The 20,241-nt window shown below is 42.6% G+C and overlaps 1 protein-coding gene across 1 annotated transcript in view; it reads right to left on the bottom strand.

Annotated features, from left to right (window-relative positions):
- Positions 1-18,555, bottom strand: part of CLIC5 (chloride intracellular channel 5) — a 170,289-nt gene extending 151,734 nt beyond the window's left edge. Inside the window, exon 1 of the mRNA XM_057699401.1 lies at positions 18,013-18,555. Coding sequence (XP_057555384.1) covers positions 18,013-18,555 — 543 coding nt within the window. The remainder of the gene's footprint in view (positions 1-18,012) is intronic.
- Between the last annotated feature and the right edge of the window lie 1,686 nt (positions 18,556-20,241).

The raw sequence follows: 20,241 nt of genomic DNA, 5'->3' as shown, positions 1-20,241 counted from the left end.
GTCAACCTTCTAGTAGGGCAGACCAACAATAACAAAGTGCAATGCCACGGGCATAAAGCAAACAGGGGATCAGGGAAGACAGCGGTAGAGCTCTGTGTGTATGGTGAGGAGGTGATATTTGAGCAGAGACACTAAATAAAGGAACTGAGCCTCATTCAATCAATATTTGCTGATTGAAGGAAAGAACGAAAGAATGTGGATGGAAGTTATACAGCGCTGAGGAAAGCAGACCTCACTGTTTTCGGGTATAACTGAGCAGTTCCACTAGATGATCCCTGAAGCCCGTCCATCATAATTAGAAAGCAGCCTTCAATCCCACCCAGAAAATCCACTCTAATTGTTGAGGCTGAGCATTAGTGACTTCAGGGAACATCCCGTCTGACGATGTGTTAGGAGACCTGAGCCAAAGCTTTATCATAGCCTGGGATGCTTCTCTCAGCAAATTACCTCCCCAGCAGTCCTGGGAGCTGTGGTTTTATACTGGGGCTATTTTTAGCTGTCCGAAGTGGCTGCTGGGACCTATTGCCTCAGGAGGGGCTGATGAGAACTTTACCCAGGGGAGAGGCATTGCATTCTGTAATCTTGGCCTGAAGAGCTCTCTAATGAGATTCAAGGATTTACAACCTCTGGGAACTGGGTGCCTCTTTCATGAAATGCAAGATCAGGTAGCTGTGCTGTGTACCCAGCAGTCAGCAAGAAACTGTCTAAAGTTATCATAGTCAATGGGGCAATATTTCCCATTCAAAATCTTTTGTTGAGATAAAAGGGACTGTTTTGCTTTGGGATTGATTGATGCTTGGAAATTCTTGGTTGGATGTAGGTCCAGGGAAGATGCCCCCCATATTGATTTTTCACAAGGGCACCCCAGGGTCTGTGCCCCAAACTGCATGTTCTTTCCTTACTAGTCAAACAAGGCAATGACTGGTGTTCAGGAAAGCAACTTTGAAAGTCTGGTTGGGAGACTCTGAGCTAGGCATTTAATCTGCCAGTGTTTCTTCCTCCTTCTCTACTCCAAGATAACAAGGGCAAGACTGGCTGTTAAACCCACAGCTGCCAAAATCATCTTGCCAAAGCAAAGTTCTGGTCTTGCAACTTCCTAGATAATCCCTGTTGCAGACAAAATACCCTTTAAAAGTCTTAGCTGTCATTCCAGGCCTTCTGTAATCCAGGACAACCCCGAAGCTTAATTTTGCTTCTCACATGCCTCCACCTTCAGGCCCTTTTATGCTCCAAACAAACTATATCATTGGATGTTTCCTATAAAGGTATTTTCCACCGCCATGCCTGTGATGGACTCAGTTTGTATCCTCTCCAAATTCGTATGTTGAAACCCCAAGTTCCAGTGTGGCTGTATTTAGAGTTGGGGTCTCTAAGGAAGTAGTTAAGGTTAAATGAGGTCATAAGGGTGGGTCCCTGATCTGATAGAAGTAGTGTCCTTATAAGGAGAGACACCAGAGAGCTTTCTCTCCTTCCTATGAGGACACAGTGAGAAGGCTGCTATTTGCAAACCAAGAAGAGGGTTATCGTCAGACCTACCAGGCCTGCACCTTCACCTTAGATTTCTAGCCTCCAGAACTGTGAGGACATAAGTGTCTGTTGTTAAGCCTCCTAGTTGGTGGTGTTTTGTTACACAGCCCAAGCTGACCGATATGATGTCCATGCACATGCAGTCCCTCTTCATAAGAGTGTCCCTTTCACTATTTCCATTGGACCAAATCCTTCAAAGAAATGCTTCCTTTTATGTGATGTTATTGCTGATCTTCTTAGCCAATAATAATGCCTTTCTCTTCTAAATTTCAAAAGAACATTGGCAGCACTTTTCTTTTGAAAAATTTCACTTTTTGACTTAGTTACTCAAAAAACATGAAATCTTTCCTACTGAACTGAAGATCCTTGAAGGCATGAACTATATCTTGTTTACCTTTGTGTTTCCTATAATAATCTAACAACATTTTTAATATATTAAAAATGATAGCTGTCCGTTACTGAATGCCTATTCTATACATGTGTAGAATACTTTCCCTGTCTAGTTGGAATCTGCACCATCACCTGACAAGGAAGATATTGTTATCATCATCTGTGAAACTTACTGTATAATTCTACTACATGAGGTATCTAACTCATACAGAGGGTTCAAAATTCATTAAAAACATCTCATAAATGCTATGATGAGGTCACAATAAGAAGTGAACAGGAGCCTGATTAGAAGGCAAGGCTTGAAAACTCTATTCTCCCCTCATCTCAAGCTGTAAAACCACTGAGACCTTGGGCAAACCAGTCACCTCATTGTCACATCCTGGTCAACATGCTCTTTGGCATGATTACAGGACACAGCTCAGCCATGTCTGGGAATGGGAACTCTTTTGGCCAATCATAATTCAGATTGAGTTCAATGGATTGTTTGTTTGTTTGTTTGTTTTGGCTGAAGGTGTTGTGTCCTGAAATTGTAAGGGCAGTTCAATGCTTTACAAGGTTCCACTGCATTTCCTAGAGTTATCTTTCCCTTAGGAGAAGCAAAGATATGATAGACTGGTCTCATTAACTCCATGATAGGAGCAACTGTGCCTGACTTGCATCTGACACTAAGCCAGGTACAGAGGGGACACCCATTAAATGTGTTGAATTGAATGGAATTGAATTATGTTACCCTATAGGAGCCAGGGGAAGTTAAGCATCACTAGCTCATTTTACAAAAAGAAGTCCATTTAATTCAGGCATCATGGATCAAGTAGGAGATGGCATGCACTATTCAAGATGCTGGCTGGGCATCCAGGGATGAAAAGGCTCAGTCTTTGCCCTCAAAGAGTTTGGAGTCTGGTAGGAAAGAACACTAATGCAGCAGAGTGGTCTTCCTAAGCCAAATAATCCCTCTTATATAATTTAGATATGGCCCTCTCAGAAGCATATTAAGACTCAGCTTCAAATTTGGTGATTAAGTCAATTCTACCCAGGGCTCCGATGACAAGTGTATTTTGATTAAAAACAAACAAACAAACTGAGATGGCCAGTAGGCACATGAAAAGATGCTCAACATTCCTAATTATTAGAGAAATGCAAATCAAAACTAAAATGAGGTACCACCTCACACCGGTCAGAAAGACCATTATTAAAAAGTCTAGAAATAACAAATGCTGGAGATGGTGTGGAGAAAAGGGAACCCTCCTACACTGCTGGTGGGAATATAAGTTGGTGCAGCCACTGTGGAAAACAGTATAGAGGTTCCTTAGAAAAACAGAATTACCACATGATCCAGCAATCCCATTCCTCAGCATATATCCATACAAAACTATAACTCAAAAAGATACACACACCCTTATGTCCATAGCAGCACTATTCACAATAACCAAGACATAGAAACAACTTAAATATCCATCGACAGATGAATGGATAAAGAAGATGTGGTACATATATACAATGGAATACTACTCAGCCATAAAAAAGAACGAAATAATGCCATTTGCAGCAACATGGATGAAACTAGAGATGATCATACTAAGCGAAATAAGTCAGAAAGACAAAGACAAATACCATATGATATCCCTTACATGTGGAATCAAAAATATGACACAAATGAACCTATCTATGAAACAGAACCAAAATCAGGGACATAGAGAACAGACTGGTGGTTGCCAAGAGGGAGGTTGGTGGGAGAAGGTAGGACTGGGAGTTTGGGATTAGCAGATGCAAACTGGTGTATATAGAATAGATAAACAACAAGGTCCTACTGTATAGCACAGGGAACTATATTCAATATTCTCTCATAAATCATAGTGGAAAAGAATATGGAAAAGAATGCATATGTAGGTATAACTGAGTCACTTTGCTATACAGCAGTAATTAATGCATTATAATTCAATTATACTTCAATAAAAAATAAATTTAAAAAAAAACTGAGGCCTTCATAAGGACCATTCTGTGGGTTGGTTTAACCTAAATAGGGTATATTTACTTATCGCAAAAATTAAATAACTAAGTCATGGAAACACCAAGTCAGTACAATTTATTGAGGCTGCTATTAAAAGAAGAGATCTTCAGTGTAAATATAGGTAAAAACAAATAAGCACTGAGAAAAAGAGATTGGAGTGGGAGGGGGCCATTAATAGTTACATGATGCTTATTTTGTACCTAAGACTTTTACAAATATGAGCTTATTTCATCTTCATAATAATCCAGTGAAAGGTTAAATAAATTGTCTAAGTCTACATAGCTAATAAGAGACAGGATCAGGATGTGAATCACACGGTCTAGCTCCCAGTTTTCTGCTAGAAGCCACTATGCTAAACTGCCTCCCAGTGACATAGGATTGAGAAGGATGATGTGATTGCTGAGGCCTGGCATCTTGTCCTTGGTCCTGTCTGCCATCCGTGTGCCTACATTTCCTTCGGAGTTTAAGGTCTGCCTCTTCCATGAAGCCCTCCATGATAAGTCCAGCCCTCTTCCATCTCTGAACGCCTTCAGTGCTTGTTTGATACCGTGCACCATGTATTCTGGCCACTGGTTCTCTCAACTCTCATATTAATTTCTAAATACTTCATAGTGGGTGTTAATCCTTCCTTCTAGCCAGCAGGTCAAAGCCTCACAGAAAAGGCCCCCATCTTAGACTGCTTTTCTACCTCTTACAGCATCTGCACAGTAAGTGCAGAGTGCAGGCTCCGTATGGACTCATCAGCCTGTTTATTGGAGATGGATTAAAGATGTACACAGGAAGGAACAGGCAAGTGACCTGAGCTCATTCTTGCAGCTATACAATGTTTATTATGGAACAAAAACTCACCACACTTACAAGAGAATTGCTCAACCTTCGCCCTCATGCTTTCTCAGTAAGCAGCCCCCTTCCCCCATTCCAGATAACCCTCCCTGCTTCAATGTGGCAAGTTGTTTTGACTGAGGAGAAGGACCTTGATCTCTGTATCTGGGTTCCAGGCTTAATACTATGTTTGGCCCAAGTGGCTGGTGGGGCAGTATCTTTAATACTCAGTTACTGCAGCTTTGATGGATAACTCTTGCCACAGAGAGACCCTCAGTGGGCTTGGACATGGCCAATGGATCTTGACAGATTTACTTTGATTCACAAGGGCTGGTTATGAGCTGTAGAGCTTTGCCTAAACAGTTGCCATTTTAAACCAATTGATTCATATGAACTTGTAGCACACAGATATTATCTATCGATGAGAATAATTTTCACTGGTGATTTCTTTATTTTGAGGACGTGACCACTCTTCTGTCTCACTAAACCCAATCACCTAACCTCTTATTTTTAGACAAGGGAATAAAGATCCAAGGAAGGGCCTGTGGCCACATAGCTGATTGGTCTTCATGCCACATCTGAACCTAGGTCACCCTACAGTAGCCCTGTCCTATAGAACACTCTTTGATACTAGAAATATTCTCTAGCTGTACTTTTCAATATAGTAGCTGGTGCCACATAGGGCTGTTGGGCACTTGAAATGTGGATAGCATGACTAAGAAAATGCATTTTTAAGATTTTTTTCACTTATTAATTTAAATTTATATAGCTACATGGGACTAATGGATAGTGTTTTGAATAGCACAGTCCTAGAAGAACAAAGCCAATTTAAAGAGGGTTGCTATTGTAAATATAAAAAGACAATCCACCGAATTCCTTCCTTTCTTGCCACTGTAGGAGAACAGGACAAAAATACTTCTGTAGGGGGAAAAGAACAAGCAGTTGTACTCCAAGTAACAAAAGGCCCTCATGTCAGTTATTCATTACCACCTTACGTATTTACCCGGCAACTGTTATCATTGAAACTTCAGAACGTTAGTGGTTACCTAAACAATGCATTCTCTTGTTTATTTCAGCTGTTGCCATGTTACTGTTGTACACCAAGTCTGGGCAATAATGAGAGGCTGGCACTTCTGCAAACCCACAGGCTCATGAAAGGATGCAGAAGGCTCTGCTTATAAAGCGTAAAAATGGGGCATGGCTTAAAGCCCAGGTTCCTAATCTTCGTCCTCACAAGATTACACAAAATACTTGGTTTCAGGGCTAAAATTCATTCTCCACTCTCGGGGAGAGTCATCTTATATTTTTAAGGGAGTGTCATTTGGGAGCAGAGCTGCCAGTCGGTATATTTTCCTATGTACACAATACAATTTATACACAAATCCACTCTGGACACTTTGGGTATTGGAAGGTAGCTTAAAAATAGGATTCCCTTTTGATGGTAGTGAAGACCTCTTTTCCTAGGGTCTTCCAAGGGAACTCATGGAATCATCAGAGGCTTGCATGGTAAGAGGTTAAAAGATGAGAAGATGGCATTGCATTTTGACTTATGTTGGTGAATGATTAGCTGGGACATTTGTTTTCCTGTCTCATCATTACTCAGAACTCGAGGTACAAAATAAAGACTTTGCAAATGACAACATAGTCTTAAAAGAAAATGGAAAGACAGAAGGTTAGCAAGCAGCCTTTGCCTGAAGGCCAACACACTTGCGATAGCTGACTCCCACAACAGCACTTTAATGTCATTATCATTAGACGTTAGTCTAGTTGAACTTCATAACTATATTGCAAACTCCAATTCAAACTTGACTTCAAGGGGACAATATGTGGAAAGAAAGGAGAAGCAACTCAAATGAATTAAGGATCTTAAAGTCAATTTTGACAACCTCTACTTCTGTCCAGGATGGATTAGAAGGAGCCAGATTTACACTTAACAACTAGAAGATTTCTTTAAACAATGAGTGAAGTAGACAAACTATATGAAGTGGTGGTTTTTAGACTTTGGAGACAGGTAACATAGAACCCAAATGGAGGCTGGTGGTCTCTGTGAGTTGAGGAGACAAAAGAGTTTGGTGTTTCAGAAGGTCAAGGCAGCTAGAATTCACAGATCTAAATACCAGAATGGATGGAGCTGAGGAAAGAGAGAGAGATTGTGATGGAGTTAGATATAGATAGATAGATAGATAAATAGATAGATAAATAGATAGATAGATAGATAGATAGATAGATAGATAGATAGATAGATGCAATCTATATCTGCACCCTATGGAAAATTAGCTCAAAATGGATCATAGAACTAACTATAAAACCTAAAGCTGAAAAACTTCTGGAAGAAAATATAGGAGAAAATCTTTGTGACCTTGCAAGCATTTCTTAGATAGAACACAAAAAGCACAAACCACAGAAGTAAAACAATTGATAAATGGACTTCATCAAAATCAAAACCTTCAGTCTTTAAAAGGCACTTATGAAAATGAGAAGGCATTGAATACCGACCACATTTCCCAGAGCTTTCCCTTCAAAAAAGAACTTAACTGCTTTTCACATAAATTCAGTTTAATTCAATCTGACAAATATGTATGACTATGGGCCAGTCTCCACACCAATGGAGGGAGCACAAACACAGGTGAGTAAGATGTGGCTAGAGAACACTTTCCCTGTGGGCCTTTCAGTCTAGTGAGGAATGGAGAGGAGAGACACCCCCTGACCCAGATGATTGCAATATTGGGTGACAAACACTCAGATGGAGGTAAGCACTGAAGGAATGTCACTCAGAACGACCTGAAGGTTCGGAGATGGCTTCCCAGGAAATATGAGTCCAGAAAGATGAGGAGGTAGTCAGACGACAGAGCGGGGAAGATGTTACAGGCAGGGGATCTGCATAGGCAAAGCCAGGTGAGGCAGAATAGCACCCGATTTGGGGAGCTCAGCATTCCTGGGGCATAATGAGTGAGCTGGATGTGGTGGGAGAGGGGGGACCAGAGAGGCTGTTAGGCTGTTAGGGGCAAGACACAAGGCCTTGCATGTGATGTGAAAGGGTGGACTTGATCGTGCTGGTGATGGTTAAGGCTTAAACCGGAGGCGTTAATTAGCTGATTTGCAATTTTTTCTAAAAGTTGGTCGTCACTCTATCAGGTGGGTGACGGCTACCTGAGGGGTCAGTTCATTTTGTCCAACATTTACAGAGCCCCCTGCAACAGATCCAGCACCCCACAGGACACTGCGTCAGGGAAATAAGCAAGAAGTCATCCATTCCGTCAAGGAGCTGACAGTCTGGTGAGTTACCCTTTAAAAAAGTGGGAGCCCAGAAAAAGGTCCATCATCCATGTCACTGTCCCCCTCCCCAAATATTCTGATTGGCAACCCCATCCCAGTCAGCTGACATTCTTTCTCCCAGTGTTGACACTACTCACCTTCTCCTGGTCACTATGTTTGATTTGGCTTTCATGCTATTGACAGAACAGTGTTGGTCAATTATATAAATGCAGAAACACAAAACTAGACCCAGGAACAAGGACATGTTGAATTAGCTATGGCAGTACTGTTTCTGTAGGCTGTTTTTTTGTTTTTGTTTTGTTTTATAAATTTATTTATTTATTTATTTATTGGCTATGTCGGGTCTTTGTTGCTGCACACAGGCTTTCCCTAATTGTGGCGAGCAGGGGCTACTCTTCGTTGTGGAGTACAGGCTCGAGGCACGCGGGCTTCAGTAGTTGTGGCTCACAGGCTCTAGTGTGTAGGCTCAGTAGTTGTAGAGCATGGGCTTAGTTGCTCCACGGCATGTGGGATCTTCCCGGCCCAGGGATCGAACCCGTGTCTTCTGCATTGGCAGGTGGGTTCTTAACCACTGCGTTACAGGCTGTTCTTCACACCGTTTAACACCAGCCACTGAGAGAATCCTCAAGTCCTTGGACTCAAACATCCCGTCTGAGCCCAGCAAACGAAATGAAACACTCAGTGGTTGGCTCCCTGCCCACCTTCAGGGTGATGCTAGGCACGTGCCAGGCAGTCTTGTGAAGGCCTCAGAACTAATGAGATGAGGGTGCAAGCAGTCCACTGAATTCTCATAGAACCCTTTGCATTGGGTGGGATATGGGGACCCCAGGAGTGGCTGTCCATGTCCGGAGGTGCCCATGCTTCAACCCAACTCATTCCTACCTTCAGGGGCTGTGGTGAGTTGAAGAGTCCTCCCTCTCCAAAACTACGTCCAAACAGACTTATAAATGTGACCTTATTTGGGAAAAGGGTCTTTGTAGAGTAATTAAATGAAGAATCTTGAGATAAGATTATGCTGGATTAGGATGGGCCCTAAATCCATTGACAAGTCTTTATAAGAGAAGAGAAAACAGACACAGAGACACAGGAGAGAAGGCCATGTGATAAAGGAAGCAGAGATGGGAGTGACACAGCCACCAGCCAAAGAATGCCAGGAGCCACGAGAAGCTGGAAAAGGCAGGAAGGATTCTCCCCTAGAGCTGTCAGAGGGAGTGTGACTCTGCCTACACCTTGACTTCAGACTTCTGGCCTCTAGAACTATGAGAGAATAAATTCTCTCTGCTTTAAGCCACCAAGTTTATGCTAGTTTGTTACAGCAGCTCTATGAAACTAACACAGGGGGCTTGGACCACCATTCTCCTTACAGCTGCAGGCTGCTGGGACAAGCCTTCCTCCTCCTCCATCGCCCTGAGGATCCCTAGGAGTAACTTATTCCCTCCCTCCTTTCTTAATTCAATCATCATTTAAGTAGCCATGGACTGGGTATATGAGAATGGATAAAAGGGTGGTCCTCCTTTTGAGAGAGAGAGAGAGACAGAATTATAACATTGTGTCTCTCCAACATCCTTATGTTGAATCCTAATCCCTAGTGTCTCAGAATGTGACTGTATTTGGAGATAGTGTCTTTAATGAGATAATTAAGTTAAAATGAGATCACTAGAGTGGGTCCCCAGTCCAATATGACTTGTGTCCTTTAAGAAGAGGAAATTAGGACACAGACACACACAGAGGAAGGACCACATGAAGAGACAAGAGGAAGACAGCACCTACAAACCAAGGAGAGAGGCCTCCGAAGAAACCAACTCTGCCACACCTTGATTCCAGCCTTCTGGCCTCCTGGAGTATTCTGGAGACGTCTAGCCTCCAGAATTACGCGAAAATAAATTTCTGTGTACTTTGTCCCCCTGTCTGTGGTACTTTGTTATGGCAGCCTTAGCAGACAGGTACATTTTTGAGGTAAGACCCAGCCCAGCCCTGTCTGGAGTGGCCAAGAAAAGCTTCTGGAAGAGGCAAAGTTCTCGGCTGGGTCTGAAAGGGCAGTAGGTTATTCCAGGAAGGGAGAGCACTGAAAGGGGACAGCTTGTGCAAAGGCCCAGAGTCATGGAACAGCATGAAGGGCGCAGGAAAATACAAGCCAACATTTTTCAAGGCAAAGAGTGAGTGGGAGTGATGAGGTCTTGGTTAAAAGCCTGGTGGGGCATGAAGAGCTTTTTGTAAATTCTCTCATGCTGGTCTTTTTGCTGGGGGCATTGGGGAGCCACTGCATAGCTAGAAACAGGGAATAGTGTGGTCAGATGCCATTCTGGTGACTAGGTGGGCCTTCTTAGGAGGAAGATGAGTCTCTAGAGTGGGTGACTCTAGAGTGATTCTAGATGAGTCACTCTAGAATTACCCGTTGAAAAACTGTGGTCAAGATGACTGTGGCCAGTGGCAGCCAAGACAGAGAGAAGAGAACACTTTAGGAGGTGAAATTCACCAGACTGTTGGGCAGTAAGGAGGCAGAAATCCAAGTTACTCAAAAGTTTTAGCTGGTACAATTGGTGACACTGCCCACCAAGGTGGTGGGATGAGGTGTGGATGAGTTGACATTAAGTTTTCAGTTCCTTTGGGAAAAAATGTCCAAAATTTCCCTTGGAAAACAGGGGGATTCTAATTTGGTGGTATTTGTGTCAGAATATCACATCACCTTCCTTTTCAGAGCTAATATAGTCCCCCTATCATGATTCGGGTGATGCGTCTTTATTACTCTTTGGTCAGTGTTCCTGTCCATGGTTTCTCAAGATGCTAAAAGGCTTCGAGCAAGCAGCTGACTCCACAGAAAGGACAGGAGTCAGTTGGACCGCTCAGAGTCATTCTCCCCCTCCCACACGGAGACATGAGGTGTGAGGACCCCAGTAGTGAAGCAGAATGCATTGCAAAGACAGACAACATTGAGGGTTCATGGACCCTCCTGAGAGCATCTTCCATAAAACATTTGTGTGGAGTTTTAGAATGTTCCTGAAACTCCTGCAGCACATTCACAAATATCCAGCACCCCAGGCTAGGAATGCCAATAGGAAGGAGAGTTCCCTGGAAGGTTGTGGTAGGTGGGTTCTGGTCAAAGCCCTGGCTTTGCTGCTAATTTGCCGTCAGGCTTGGGCAAGTTACTTGACTTCTCCGGTTTTCAATATTCTTGTCATAGCAATAGGACTCTGTTCCCTCTTTGACTGACTGCATTGATTCATAGAGTAAACTAGTTCACACGGGCACCTAGAAAATGATTTTGAATAAAATTGGGACTTGATTGTTCCCAGCCCCTAATTAAGAAGACATTATGACAAGAATAGAAATCTTTGTTCAAACCTGCCCCTTGTCCCATAATTATATGTTTCAAGGATTCCGTGAAAGGAGAGTTGGGCACGTGCAACAGGCTCAGACTTGCACTTTCTCACAGATGTTTCCAAGGACATATTTGATGTGTGCTTATTACTGACATTAGAGCAGGCTCTCCATAGGGGTTGTGGACAGGAAGCCCCTTACAGGGCTCCAGCTATTTCCAGGCATCTAACTGTAAAACTTTTGAGTAGTCCAGCCAGGCTAAGACAGACCTCACAAACACATTTTTTATTGGGAACTATACTAAAACAGCATCATCAGAACTTTGGGCTGAACCCACATTATCCCTCTCCCCCAACCAAATATAAAGTACCTAGATACCCATCTAGACAGTATATAAATCAGCATCACATTTGCTAGCTTCTTCCAAAAATTTATCTGTATGAAATCAAGGATCTAAATATTTGGACATATCCAGACTGCCAGTTGAATGAATAAATAACTAAAAAAGAAGATAGTCACTATATACAATGTATTTACATATAAATGTTTGAACTAATCTTAGTAACTAAACTTGGTAGATGTCTGTCTGGTCCTGTTCTACATGGTAGGTGGAAATGCTTTTTAATTTGCTTATCTGTTACCCTAAACCATTGGCTTCACTCATGATACTCTCCTCCAAAACATCCTGTTACTCCCTGTTGCCTTCAAGATAAAATCCAAGCTGCTTGGTTTGCCATGCAAGACTACACCGCATATTTTGTAATAACCCGTAAGGGAAAAGAATCTTAAAAAAATAGATACATACGTATGTATAACTGAATCACTTTGCTGTATACCTGAAAGTAACAAATCTATACTTCAATTAAAAAAACACAACAAAGATGGTAGGAGAATAAAAGATGTGATTCAAAAAATAAAAAGACTGTACACCTGGCTCTTCAACCTCAGCATCTGCTCTGCACCGATGTGGACCTTCCCTCCACTCCAGCCAAATAGATCTCTTCACAAATATGTGCATATTTGCTGTGCCTTTGCCTCTGCTAAGCCCACTGCCCTGGTACATGCTCACCTGAGTCACATCTCAACATGCAAATCCAGCTGCATGTCCCTCATTTCCTCAATGCAATTTCTTAGTTCCTCGACTGCAATAGTGAATTTTTGCTTGCCTCCAAGGCAAATGGACTCAGTGTGTTGCTTGTGAAAACTCCCAGGAAGGGCCTGGGAGGTGAGGGGACCTATTCTCATCTGATCTTGGCAGAGGAAAGAGTCTCAGACCCCAGGTGGTGGCAGAAAAGGAAGGAAAGCCTATGAGTCGATAAGATTGTAAAAACTGAATATTCCTCTCAATACAGAACTTAAACATTTACCCACAATATGTGTATATTTATTCATTTACAAATTATATTAATGTACTACTGCAAGAATACATTGTGCATGTGATGAAATATATAAAATAACATTTAAGAGGGCTAGGTTAAATTAAATAGAAATATTGCTTGACATATTTTATCCTAATTACAGTATTCTAACAGCCCATGGATTAGGTTGTATACTCTATTTCAGATAACATGACCCCTGCAACAGCATAAGGCTCCTACGCTACAGCAATAATAACCATTCCTACTAACATTTCTGTGGACACTTTCCATTATGTTGAAAAAAATTGATAGGAAGTTACTCCTTTAGAAAAGAATACTCCAGGCTATGAGTCTAAGAAACATTTATCAGGGCTTGTATGTTGCTTGACTCCAGAAGGACACCATTTACATTTTCTGTAAATGGTGCCCCCTAACTTTGCTCAGTGCACAGCCTGTGCAACGCTGCATGGTGACCCATGAGTGCCTAATGAGAGACAAACACTGAGGATGCTTTCCAAGGGGCAGGCTTCACGTGAGCTGAGGGTGGAAAGGCATGTTATTTCCTGCTGGCCCTCCCAACCACACCCAAATCTAGAGATCCTAATCACTATCCAGCAGTCTCCTCAAGTGGATAATAGATGGTGCCAGACATGCGACACTGATACACAGCTGGAGCCACATACCCTGATCAAAGACTATAAGCGCTGGAAGGAACTGCATTCAGAGATGAGGAAACTTGGGTCCAGGAATGTTTCATAGTGAATCACTGACAAAGTCGTATTAGAATTTCCTGACCAGTGCTCTTTCCACAATATTACACCGTCACGTTAAGATCAGGTAACAGAACATTTATAATGTCTACTAACTCTAAGACAAATTATTACTTTATGGACAGTTCATATTCATCACAATAAACAATAACAATTTAGGCTCCTAAATATTGAGCACTTACTATACATCAGATACTATACTAAGCAATTTACATGGATTCTCTTGTTCAATCTTCATAATTATCCTATGAGGAACATATCATTATGACATTCATTTTACCAATGAGAAAAGTGGTAAACAATCTAACAGAAATTAATTTGCTATGCCACGGTTCAAACCACGCAACCTGACTTCAAAACCTTCTCTGCAACATATGTATATATATATACTGCCTTCCACAATCAATGACGTCAATTACATGCAAGACAAATGGTATTCATTTATACCATTTTTCTTTGCAACTGTCATCATCAGAATACTTTTTTTCCTTTGCATTAAATACCAGAATTTTTTTTCTCTCTCTCTCCCTCTCCATCTCCCTCTGTTATCTCTCGTATCTCTGTTTTATCTCTATCTCCTTTCCTCCCTCAGTCTCTGTCCCCTGTCCTTCTCTTTCTTTCTCTTTCATACACACACACACACACACACACAATTAGAAAAATGCCTACAGGTCCTTCGATTTTAGCAGAAAGCAGCAAGACAATCCTTATAATCCTATCGGCAAATTCTGAACCAACAACTCCTCTTGGTTGCCTTACGACATGGATTGCAGCTCTCACTAGAGACCTTTCTTTCACTGGACCTCAGCCAATGACCAAGAAGCAATTATTTCTTTCCTCTTATTATTTTCAAGAATTGTGTTTCTCTGTCTTTACTATAGGACAGTTGCACTTGGGATGTGCTGCTTTCACCTCCTATATCCAGTAAGTGTGTTGTAAATGTTGAAAGGAAGGAAGGAAGGAAAAAAGGAAAAAAGGAAGGGAGGGAGGGAGGGACGAATATATGAATGACTGTATGAGCACATTTTCTGGATCGTGTGTTCCTGGAGAAGCAGGTCCACAGGTGAAATGGGAATAACATCGCCATTCACTCATTAGCTCTGGTCTAAACCCCAGGAGTCAACCCTGGCTCCTTCCTTTCCTTATACTGCACATCAGACCCACCAGCAAAACCCCTGGGCTCTCTCTTCCCCACAACCCCAGCCCTACTTGGCACCAGCTCCACTGTTGTCACCATCATCCAATCCACCATCCCTTGCCTAGTTTTTCAATTGCCTCCAACCTGCCCTCCCTGCCTCTACCCTTTCTCTGCTGTAGTCTATCATCAAAAAGGCAGCCAGAATGTTCCTTCCAGAACCCTCTGATGACTCCCCTTAGCGCTCAGAGTCAAAGTGAAAGTTCTCTCAAGGGCTCATCAGGCCTAGAGTGACCTGTGCCCACCTCCGCCTGTCTTATCTCCCTCGCTCACCCCGCCCCGGCCACGCGGCCTCCTCCCACCCCTACTCAGCATTACTCTTGCTCTCCGTCCCACCGTGGGAAGCTGAACAATGGCTCCCAAATAGGCACATGTTCTAATTCCCAGAAACTTTTGTAGCAAAAGGGACTTTGCAGAAGTGACTAAATTGAGGGTCTTAAAATGAGGTTATTCTGGATTATCCTGTGGGCCCAAACTAGTCACAAGTTTCCTAAAAGAGGGATGCAGAAGGAGTCATTGGAAGGCAAGGTGAAGCTGGGGGCTTCCCTGGTGGTCCAGTGGTTAAGACTCTGAGCTCCCACTGCAGGGGAAAAGGGTTCACTTCCTGGTTGAGGAACTAAGACCCTGCATGCCGCATGGTGGGGCCAAAAAAAAAAAAAATAGCATGGTGAAGCTGGAAGCTGGAGAGCAAGGGAGATGTGACATGGGCCATGAGCAAAGAATGAGGACCGCTTCTAGAAGAGGAGAGGATCAGATTCTTTCCTGGAGCCTCCAGAAGGAACACAGCCCTGCTGACTCCTTGTTTTAGCCCCACAAGACTCATTTCCGATTGATCGCTAGAACGTAGGAGAATAAATTTGTGTGGTTTGGAGCCACAATGTTTGTAGTAATTTGTTAGGACAGTAGTAGGAAATTAACACAGGCGTTATTTTGTTTTACGTTTCTTTATGGCACTATCACCACCGGGCTTATTTTATATTTACTTCTTTATTTGTCCATCTGTTGTCTCTCCCACTACAATGCAAAGTGCAGGGGAAACAGGCCTCTATTCTCTTCATTTTTGTACACCCAGAACCTGGCACAATAACTATCTGTTGAATGCATAAATCAATGACGTATTTTAATTAAGTAAGTAACTGGTCAACACCCTGAAATACTTGAGCCTCAATAAAATGTTGGTTGAACACACAGTTATTAACCTGTATGACACTTTTTCTGACTTTTCCAGACAGGTGGAAACATACACAAATGAGTACAGGTGGAGCTGCAGCCCATGTGGTCTACACCAAAACAGCCTAGGGGGAGAACCCCAGAACCCTAGCAACAAGCTCACTAGGAAGATGGTGATTCCTGTCCAATGGAGGTTCCAGCACCCCCTCCTCGCAGCTGGGAGGAGGAAGGAGCCTGAGCTGGTCACACTCACACAAGCCCAGCAGCCCTGTAGCACCTGTTTGCATGGTACGCATTGCATTCCCCTCCCCCCCCCCATTGAATAAAGGACTGCAGTGGGGATGGGGTGGGGGTTGAGAAGCCAGGATTATGACTCCCCTTCTTCTCACTGAGTGATGCTGAGTATCTCTAAAAAGGAGTTCACATGTAGGAGCTGAAGTTGATTGTACATTCTACGACCCCTTAGTTAAAATAATTATACTAAAAAGAATGTAAACATAAAGAGTTAATTAGATCCAATATTTGCTTTAGGGAACTACAGATCTTAAATAACTTAGGAACCACACATTACTATCAAGTAGTTTTTCCTGTTGCTGGTACCAGCTGGAGATGCCAACACTTGTATTTCCTCCTACTTCTGTTTGGTTCAACAGCAGTAGCAGGCTCATTTCTGATGAAATCAACGCTTTGCCAAACGTACAAATAATGGTTTGATGTGCCCGTAATGATGATGATGGCCGTGACAATGATGATTCATCTTGTCTGTTGCAGGAAGATGCATGGATGCCTCTATCTTAAGGAAAATATACCTAGTCCTCACTTTTAAAAAGGTGGGGTTTTTTTTTTTTTTTTTTTGAAAGTAACACCACGGTCACATGGATATAAAGGCTGAAAGGCTGCTTGAGTGCACCTGTTTGAAAGTCACCATCTCCACGGAGCCCTTCCTGATTCCTTCGTGGGCCCTTAGGCACTCCCAGAGTACCCACAGTGCTCCGCTCGCTCACTCCTCCATCTCACCAAAATTCACAACTTGCAAGTCTGCCTCCTGTACTACACTGTTATTTCTTGAGAGCAAGGGCTCTGTCTACACACCCTTCTTTCTCACAAATGCTCAACACAATCCCAGGCAAGGTTTGCCAGGTACCTAAGTATGAACCAAACACTCTGCTTGGTGTTTTTGAAAAGGACCTCGTGGTAGAATAAAGGAGACACGACTTACACACCAAACAGCTAGGGAAAAATACAAAGTAGAAAATTATTATGTATTAAATTAGAAAATAAAGTGCATTTTGTTAAAGGAGTTAATTGGAAACCAGAAAGGGGAGACATGAGTGTGAACTGGGGTTTTTATAGGTTCATAGAGTAATCACTTTTGTTAGCCAGAAGTGGCAGGATTTACGAATATGTTGTCTTCACATAAAAAATTGTGTAAATATGAATTGGAGTGGGAAATGTTGGGAAAAAATCATCTTGAGCCGTAAAGATAATTTGTTTAGTCCTGAAATGGTTTTTATGTTTTGATAGTATTTATAACCATAATCTTTATTAGAATATCAGTCTAATACAAAGATCACCAAAGTTCTGTTTCAATATCCTAAGGGTTAAACATTAACACTGACGCTGTGTCTTACTACTAGGGAAATCATTTTATCTTATCAGATATTTTAGTTATATTGGTGCCAAAAGGGCAAGCTTGGTGAAAGAGGTAACATTTACTGACCATATATATGAAGTACTAACTGTGACCTTAGAAATGTTAAGAAGGAAACGGTGGTGCCCCACTGCCGATTTGACTTTCACAAGCCTTAGTTTCGCTTTTCAAAATCATGTTGACAAAGGAAATTTAACCAGACAGGAAAATGCCCTTAACGTCTGTCACAAAGGAAAGGATTTGAGTAACAATTTCTATGCTCACTCGTAAGTGACCTCTTAAAAAATGCTTTGCCCATGGTATAGAGAAGTCACTTAGACACACTTTAAATGCACTTTCCAATTCTTGCAATTTTCAGCGCACCTGGGTGAACTGTGGAACGACTCATTCCATCAGCCCTAATCTTGAGTATTATTGAACCCCAAGGACCGTGACGCCATGCATCTTTCCCTGGGCACTCAGAGCAAAATGAAACACCAGTTACGCCACCTGCATGTGCAGGTGTGCCTGTCAGAGGCAGCCCTTACCTTTACATAGAGGTTAATCTCAGGGTTCGTGGAAGCTGATTCGTTTTCTTCCGAAACATCAGCAGCAGAATAGCTGGTAGGGGAGTCCTCGCTGGTGAAGGCTCTGCTGTGCTGGATGGAGAAGCTGGAAGGAGAGGGCAGGTCTGCCTCCATCTCGCTTCCATTCTCCTGGGGCTCCTCTGGGTCAGGCTCCTGGTCCTCAGTTGGTGAGAACAACTCTTCCACTGAGATGCTTGTGTCCTCCTGGGGCTCCCCTACTTGAGGATCCTGAGCCTCAGGATATACTTGATCAGGCAGGAGGTATTCTTCTGTTTCTGGCTGAAAAGAAGCTGAGGTGCTCTCCTGACACCGAACAGCATAAACACCTACCAAGTCATATTCGTTGGTTTCCAACTCAGTGCCATACAAACTGTCTTCTGCCTTCCAGTCTTCATGGACATCATCGTAAAGGGAACCTCCATTTTCTGCTGGTTGGCCTGAATCCTCATCTACCCTCTCTTTCTGGATTCTGTCATAGATGGTGCTGTAGGCTTCATCATCCATGTTTATTGATTTGGTAGGTCCTTTTGCAGGAGGACCTGAGTAGGTCTGAAATGAGGAAAGGGATAGAGGATGCTGCACCACCTTTCAGAAGAATCAACGGGCTTTCGAAACACAGCAACTAGCAACAGCTATCAATGACAGGTCTCTAACAATCATTTACCGGAGACTTTAATCGGCAAACCACAAGTCCACTGGACGTGAGATAAAGCTTACACGTTCAGTTAACTCCTTCACTCCTAAGGATATTTTCAAGCAGACTCTATGGTTTTCCTCATTGCCAGTAACTCCAAGATTTTTTGGATCAACTAGAGGTTGAATTGAATTATCTTCCCAGGATACATTGAAATTCTGAATATTTAGCCATTTGTCACTAAATGGGGCTCCCGCTTCCAACTGCCTCCAAATGTTGACAACATTCAAGAGGTCCCTGCAATTCAGTGGAGAACAATTCTTCACAATAGTAACTCGTCTATGAATAGCTGAATTCATCACACAAAACAATTGTTTGAGTATTGATACCCTGTGACAAATGTGCTACACATGCTCCAGTTAGGTAATGAATGCCATTTACGTTTCTTATCTAGAAACACCACTAGGTGATTAAATAACAGAAGGAAAAGAAGATAAATGCTCTGATCTATGGTCACATCAGTACAGATCACCTAAACCAAGGGAGTCAAAGATTTATGGCTTTGAGTTTTATTTTTTTTCTCTTCAACCTGTGTGATCATTACAGTCAACACATCTTCACAAAGACCCTCCTGTGTACAGGATACTGAGTTGAGCACTAAATGTTTTTTAGCAGATACATTCTCTGTCCTCAAAGGACTCCTAAAGCAAAGAACTGTATGCACAAGTTGTCTAGTTGATGTCATCTATAGGTGCCACGAATACACAGATGCTCTTTGTGTTTTAACCTGGTACTCTATCCTACTCATTCCTGCTTCCATTCACCCCACCACAAACATCATTCTCTTTGAAGTGACAGCGCAGATGGATTATAAAGGGACTTTAATGTCTAGAAATCTTGTGAAAATTGAGAAGCAACGCAACTCTGGTTTATAGGTTTCAAAGCATCTGATGAGCATCTTATTGACAAAACTTCATTGTACCCTTGCCTGCAATGTTGCATCCAGGAATCTTCTGGAACTAACTAGAGCAGTATTTCTAGAATTCTAGCATTCAGGATAGCTTAAAGAATAGATAAAGGGAAAGAGGCCAGAGACAGACTTTAAAGTCTATTGATGTGATCCCTTTATTTTATTGAAAAGTGAGGTCTGAGGGAGCGAAAAATGGTGGCGAAGTAGAAAGATGTGGAACGCATCCCTCTCCACAGATGATCAGGAATACACCAAAAGACGCAATAATTCCCACGGAGAACCAGCTGAACACCAGCAAACGACCTCGGACACCAGAGAGGACTGCAAAGATCCCGACATAACTGGGTAGGACAGAGGGGAAAAAAAAAAAAGAAGAAGAAAGAGGAGGAGAAGAAAGGAAAGGGACGGGTCCCACAGCCTAGGGTGTGGGACCCGAAACAGAGAGGAGATTGCCAAATTGGGGAAACGTCCCTTATCTGACGGGGAAACACCTTCTCCAACAGGGAATTTCCCTGGGTCAGAAGGGAGGCATTTAGGACTGTTCAAAGAGGGTGAAGCGGCTGAGCTGCGGCAGACGGAAAGAGTG

The sequence above is a fragment of the Hippopotamus amphibius genome, chromosome 11 (assembly GCF_030028045.1).
Source record: "Hippopotamus amphibius kiboko isolate mHipAmp2 chromosome 11, mHipAmp2.hap2, whole genome shotgun sequence".
Taxonomy (NCBI): domain Eukaryota; kingdom Metazoa; phylum Chordata; class Mammalia; order Artiodactyla; family Hippopotamidae; genus Hippopotamus; species Hippopotamus amphibius.
The sequence above is the reverse complement of the archived record's forward strand: the minus strand, read 5'-3'. Positions and strand labels throughout refer to the sequence as shown.